This window comes from Chinchilla lanigera, unplaced genomic scaffold (assembly GCF_000276665.1).
Source record: "Chinchilla lanigera isolate Chin_1 unplaced genomic scaffold, ChiLan1.0 scaffold00122, whole genome shotgun sequence".
Classification (NCBI taxonomy): Eukaryota; Metazoa; Chordata; class Mammalia; order Rodentia; family Chinchillidae; genus Chinchilla; species Chinchilla lanigera.
The window spans coordinates 387,163-393,918 of NW_004955523.1; the positions used below are offsets into that span (position 1 = coordinate 387,163).

A 6,756-nucleotide genomic window follows, 5' to 3' on the forward strand; every position below is an offset into this window, starting at 1 on the left:
TGTATTTAGAGACAGAGTCTTGCTATATTGTTCAGACTGCCCTTGAACTCACTTTGTAGCCCAGGCTGACCTCGAACTTGTGGTGATCCTCCTGCCTCAGGCTCCCAAGTGCTAGGACTATAGGCATGTACCCCCACCATGCTCGTAGTGTGTCCTTTCAGCTGTGGTTCCCAAAGCAGGTGAGTAGCATGATTGTTTGTATGAGGGTTCAAGGCAAGCCTAACCTATGTAGCAAGACCCTGTCTCAAAGGGAAAAAAACTCCTTGTACACTAAATATGAAAAAAGAAGAAGAAGAAATAAAACTACTACTAGAAGCTGAGTAGGCACTTGCCTGTAATCCCAGCAGCCAGGCGGCTGGGTAAGAAGACAGCAAGTTCAAGGCCAGCTTGGCAATTTAGTGACTGTCTCAAAAATAAAAGGGGTGGGGAATGTAGCTCAGTGGTAGAGAGTTTGCCCAGCATAAGCTAGTTTCTGGGTTCAACTCCTAATACCGAAAAAAAGAAAAAGACAAATTAGATAGAGAAACATTTGTAGCATTTATTGAGTAACTGCTCTATGTTCACTGTGTGCTGGGTGTTTTGTATTATGTTGCTGCATTTCTTTCAGTCAGTCACACAACATTCTTTGAGTACCCACATGTGGAAGATATGGTGCTTGGTCTCAGGATTACATCAGGCTGAAGACAAAGCCCTGGTTTTTCTAGAGCTTAAATTCCAGTGGGTTGGAATGATAATAAAAAAGAAAAGAACCACCAGGCATGGTGGGGCACGCCTGTAATCCTGGCACTTGGGAGGCTGAGGCAGGAGGACTGTTGTGAGTTCAAGACCAGCCTGGGCTACAAAGTGAGCTCAAGGCCAGCCTGAACTGCATAGCAAGACCTTGTCTCAAAAAGACAAAAAAAGAAAAAGAAATATACAAGATAGTGACAAGTACTGTGCAGATAATACAGCCAGTTAATGTGATGTGAAGTAACCTGGCAATGTTACTTGTACAGGGGTGAGCTCTCCGGGATGACACTGGGGTTGGGACCTCAAAACAGAGGAGCAGCCAGAAGAACCCACGAGAGGAGATCTGACGCCTGGAGCTGCAGGGAGGCAGTAAGTTGAAAGCTCAGATGTGAGCAGGAACCCAGCAGCTGCAGAAGAGTGGGTGAGGGGTGCAAGAGGAAGTTACCAAGGAGATCAGAGAAGTACGCAGGGTCCACACCACGGCGGCTTTGGGGCTGCAGTAGAGTGGGTTTCATTCTTATTGATCTGATCTACAATTTATTTTTAAAAAATTTCTCTCGGTATATTCATGATTATAGTCAGACAAGGGAAGCAGAGATAACAGTAAGGAGACTTGGACTGGGAAGCAGGTTTCCTGTGAAAGGTCAGATAGGAAATATTTCAGGTTTTGTGGGCCACAGAAGCTCTCTGTCACACATTCTTGTGCTCTGCTCTTCCTCCTTTTAAACAACCCTCTAAAAATGTAAAAGAACATTCTTAGCTCTTGGGCAATACAAAAACAGGAGGTTGCATTCCAAATTTGAGCTGTGTGGCTACACAGTAGTTTGTGGGCCTCTAGTCTGGAGAAGAAAAACTGATTAGCATCTATTTAGGACAGAGAACTGATGGGACTTACTGAAGACCTGGCTGTGCAGGAGGCAGGGTAGGAAAGAGGAAGTAAAGATGGTCTCAGGGACTTGGTGGAAGGTGATGCTATTTACTGAGATGAGAAGAAAGCAGATTTGAGAGCGGGGAGGGAAAGGAAATCAACAGCTAGCTAAGGATGAATTGACTGTTAGTCATCAAAGTGGAGCTGTGGAGTCGGGAACTCAGAATAGATTCTGGAGTTTAGGGAGAAAGCTCACGGCTGGACATCCACGTTTGGAAGTCACCAGCCTGTGGATGTGGGATTAGATGACACCACCTAGAGCACACACACATTCCAAGACCAGGTCCTGAGGGACTCCAACATTTAGAGGACCCACTGAAAAAATTCTTGGAATCATAAACCAGATCAGAGTATGACACATGACAAACACTGCCGAACTGCCTTCCAAGGGGTCTTTCATATCTTCACAGAAGCCATCTTGTCTTAGCTGTGTAAATATACACTGGGAGGGAGACTGCACACATGGACGAGCAGGAACACTGCAGTCAGGGGTTCCTGACAGCTCCAGCACTGACACCGAGGAGGCTTAAGCCACCCTGGAGGATTACGCTGGTGGAAGGAGGTAGCAGGAGAGGACCGAAGCCATTCTAGAGACTCCCAGCCACAAAATCGCCAGCAAGCTTGTTTCAAATGCCAATTTTAAAAATACTTTTATTAGTACTTGTTTGAGGTACATAATGATCACATTCATGGTGGGGAGCTGGTCCATGCACAGAACATGTCTTAATTTTTTTTTTTTTTAACGTCCTAATTCTTTATCCTTCCCCTGTCCTCCCTCCCCAGTCCTCACAAAGGCTGATTTTTAGTAAGAGCTTCTGATTCACTGTCTGGGTACGGTGTACTTTAAACATGCTCCCTCTTTTTGAAAGGAAAAGTTGAGAAGCCTGTGGCTTAGGGCTGGACCAGATGAAGGGCGTCTCTTCCTGATGTTTCTTTACCTCCCAGCCTTCAGGAGCACAGGAATCTTAGCTGGATCTGCGGGGGAAGTTCCGGGATGACTGGATGGCAGAGGGCTGGTGGCCAGGAAGAAGAATTTCCCTTAGTTGTGGGGCCCTTTCCCTCTGCTCTCCAGTCCCAAAGGAGGCTTTCCCGTCACACAGATGTAAAATGGCACTGGCTTGAATGCAGGTGCAGCATTAAAAGGTTTCGGTTCCCTAGGGATTTTAAGGTTTTGGTTCCCTCCAACACCATAGCACAGGGGGAGACTGAAACCTTCCACACTGTAGGTGGATTATAGATTAAATACATTTGTATAAAACAGCGAGGAATAATACAAGGAATTTGCTTTTAGGTCTTCTCATAGGAGCCAAAGAACCAGCCTTACATTCACAGAATTGTCATTTATCCTGCCCAGGTAACAGGCACTATTTCAGGTTAGGAAGATAAATCAGCTATTTCCTTACCTTCACAAAATAGACATTTGAGTTAGACAGACTGGCAAACACAATACATTAGTAAAGTAACCGCTACATGAAATAATGGTGAGAGCTAACGGGAAAATAATGAAGGTCAGAAGGTAGAGGCAGAAGTATAGGAGCCAGGAATAAGTGCGAACAGAGTGGGCCCTTGGCTTTTGAACTCAATCCACTCCCAAGAGCTGGCTGTAACTCTTGTTGTCACTGGAAGGCTCAGGCTCCTACACAGCCTTCAAAGCCTTCCCCTGTGTACAGGTATTGTAATGGTCCTTCCAGAACTCTTCAAGCATTAAATCTGTATCTGAGGCCATCTGGAAGCACAAGCGGCTGGCACGAGGGTCATAACTCAAGACTTCAGTCCTAAGTTAAAACTAACTCTGGTCGTAACCCAAGTTGTTCCTATGTCATGTCAGTCGTAACACGAGGGTCTGCTGTGCAGGACAGGAAAGGTCTTTAGACCAGTGGCACAGGAAAGCTGCTTCTCTGAACCTGTTTCCTCATCTATAAAATGGGAAATAATAGCACCTGCCTGAGGAAGGTCAGCCCTTTGTCATTTCTAAGCTGTGGGATTTGGGATAAGAGACTCTCTTTGCCCAAACTTTATGCAGACTGTTGTGAACTTTCTTCTCAGCTAGGCTTTGATGTGTGGACTTCTGTGTCTGTGCACTGCCTGATTTTAGCAAGAACTCTGCTAAGTCAATTTAGCCAGAATCTCCCCCTCATCCTTGATATTTCCTCTTAGTAATTTTCCATCATCGAATCCCACCCTGATCCATGACTATAAATTCCTGCTTTTTCCTGTATTCAGAGTTGAGACTGAGCTCTCTTTTCTACTACAAGGCGCCATTATGGTAGTCCCATGAACAGGATAGCAATCTCAACAATCCTCTTGCATAGCGTCTGCTTTAAAGTTCTCTAAGAAGTGTCATGAATAACTTTTCACAGACAGTACAAACCTTCTTTGACTTCTCAGAAACTCAGTGTCCTCATGTGTAAACAAGGAATATAAGCCCAGAGCAGTAACATGGATCTGTTGTCCCAGCTACTTGGAGGGTAAAGCAAGAGGACAGCTTCTATTTCACAGGGTTTTTTTTGAACTATGTCAAATGAAATTTTTAAGATACATGAAACTATTCTTTTATGGCAGCAAAGTTTGATTAAAGGTAAGAAAAGAAACAGGCTCTGCAGAGTGAGTTTGGGCCAAGTAAAACAAGGAAAAGAAGTGCACCCTACAGCGCAACGACTGGCCATCAGGCAAGAGAGAACACAGTGGCTTGTTTGTTGGTTGGTTGGTTTGAGACGGGCTCACTGTCTAGCCCAGGCTGGCCCTGAACTTGCAGCAGTCTTTCTGTTTCAGCTTCCTGAGCGCACCACCATGTAAGATATGTATGTTTGTTTTGTTTTGTTTTTGTTTTTGAGACAGGAGCCTGCCATGTAGTTCAGGCTGGCCTCAAACTTGCAGCGATCCTTTTGCCTCAGCCACCCGAGTGCTGGGATTACAGGTGTGAGCCACTACAATAAAAATATTTTAAAATGTATAATCTATTATGAAAATGTAAAGGAAACATGTACACAGGTATTTTATGGGTGGCAAACCTGTTGCAAACGGTCAGCAGAACCTAAAGACTTCAAATAACAAATTAGATAACTGTTTGTACTGACTCCCCACATTGGCAGGGGAAAGGCCAATGCAAATTACCAGGGTGTACACAGTAGATAACAATCTTATCTTACATCTGAGATCGGGGATAAAACAACCAAACTCAATGTTCTGAAGTGGACACCTCATAAAGTAATTATTACATGGCATTTGTCAAATTTTAAAGTGCTTAACCACTTCTTTACATTTGTTCTTCTTTATTTATGGGACTTCAGTTCCAGGAAGAGAACTAAGTGGACTTAAAAGAGTTACAAAAAACAAAAGAACAATTTAAATTATTAAATTCATCTTCTGGACTATTTGCTAATGCTCAATAAGCATTAATTAATGCGGACAATGACTAAAAACATAAACTACTGTATACTCGTTACGTTTCTTTTTTGTTTGTCAGGCTGGCCTCGAACTCGCAAGGATCTTCCTGACTCAGCCTCCGGAGTGCTGGGATTACAGGTGTGCATCACCATGCCTGGCCTAGGCCTGTTTTGTTTTTTCAAAAGGCAGAATCTTACTCTGTTTCTTAAGCTGGCCAGCAACTCCCATGCTCCAGCATCTTTCTGCTCCATCCTCCAAAAAGCTGGGACTACAGGCACATGCTATTGCTCCGGTCTTGTTCTTGTTTATCTCTATATTCTTCAGCTTTCAACATCAGATTCATATCTACCTATCTATCTATCTATCTATTTATTTATTTATTGTCTTTTTGAGACAGGGTCTCAGTATGCAGTTCAGGCTGGCCTTGAGCTCACTTTGTAGCCCAGGCTGGTCTCGAACTCACAACGATTCTCCTGCCTCAGCCTCCAGAGTGCCGGGATTACAGGTGTGCACCACCACGCCTGGCCTGAAGGCATCTCAGTAATGGTTTGTTAGACCAATAAACATGCTCCTGTACAAGCTGGTAGTGCCTGGCACACAGTCGCTACTCAGTAAGTGGCTGTGTGGTGAATGCACGAATGTTTACAGGTGAATCTGCTTGATCTGGACTCGTCTACTTGACCCACAAAGCTTGCATCTGAAACAAATGCTTACCTCCCTTTGCAACACTAATCTGCTAAATCTTACTTTATGCCCATCTCTCAAACTGTACCAAAATATTGTCTTATTCCATATAAATAAAACATTCACCTTTCGTTTGAAGATAACCTAGCACTGCAAAGGCTCAGTGTTTGCCCAAAAATAAGACGCACATTGAGAAAGCCAACCGCGTACTCCTGCCCCCTCAGGGGTGTTAACTGGACAGCTACCTGATCACATTCATCTGGGGAGCTCTACATCTTCTGATACTGGCTCACACTCACTAGTAGCCACATTCAAATCTTCCCTTGAAATTTTTCTCTCAAGTGCCTCAATGTTCCTGCTGTCACCAAAGCGGCAAGGCTCACCCTCGGCCGGGCACTGCCAGGCTAGGCTGCCGGTGGGCGGGCCCAGCGAAGGGCTTTGTGGCTGTTCCCTATTGGGGCTCTGTTGCTACGGGGTCACCGCCCTTAAAGCTCTCAGGCACAGCTTCCGGAGGCTGACAGAGAATTACTTCCAGGGCTGCCCATACCTGACATGGCCGACTCAGTCGTCACTAACCTCAACAACACTAAGACTTTTGCGCTATTGCGCTAAGAAATGTTTTTAACCACTTCAACTGGCGACCAGGACACGATACCATAACCTTCTCTCCCTTTCAAAACACTCTGGCATACATTCATCCGTTCGCCAGTCTCCAAAATGGCGCCAGCAGCATCACGAGGTCAGAGGTGAGTCACGTGGGCCCTCCCGGTTCCGGCGCGGCGGAGGTCCCGAGTGGTGAACGAGGCTCCGGCACCATGACTGGTTCGTCTGGCCCGCAAGCCCGGCCCGGCCCCGGCCCGCTGGCGTTGCTGTTCTTGCTCCTGCTCGGCCCCAGCTCGGTCCTCGGCATCTCCTTCCATCTGCCCATTAATTCTCGCAAGTGTCTCCGCGAGGAGATCCACAAGGACCTACTCGTGACGGGCGCGTACGAGATCACCGACCAGTCTGGGGGCGCCGGCGGCCTGCGC

General features: G+C 45.9%; 1 protein-coding gene and 1 long non-coding RNA gene across 2 annotated transcripts in view; one reads left to right on the forward strand and one right to left on the reverse strand.

The window, feature by feature from the left end:
* Positions 1-2,278: 2,278 nt before the first annotated feature.
* LOC106147155 lies at positions 2,279-6,369 on the reverse strand. The gene is made up of 2 exons (XR_001231925.1): positions 5,974-6,369; positions 2,279-2,632 (listed from the first exon to the last, which is right to left on the reverse strand). It is a non-coding gene; the product is annotated as an uncharacterized LOC106147155 (long non-coding RNA).
* Positions 6,370-6,469: 100 nt separating this feature from the next.
* The window catches only part of Tmed10 (transmembrane p24 trafficking protein 10), a 44,483-nt gene continuing 44,196 nt past the window's right edge, over positions 6,470-6,756 (forward strand). The window contains exon 1 of the mRNA XM_013507144.1: positions 6,470-6,756. Within this exon, the coding sequence (XP_013362598.1) occupies positions 6,544-6,756 (213 nt within the window). The 5' untranslated portion in view covers positions 6,470-6,543.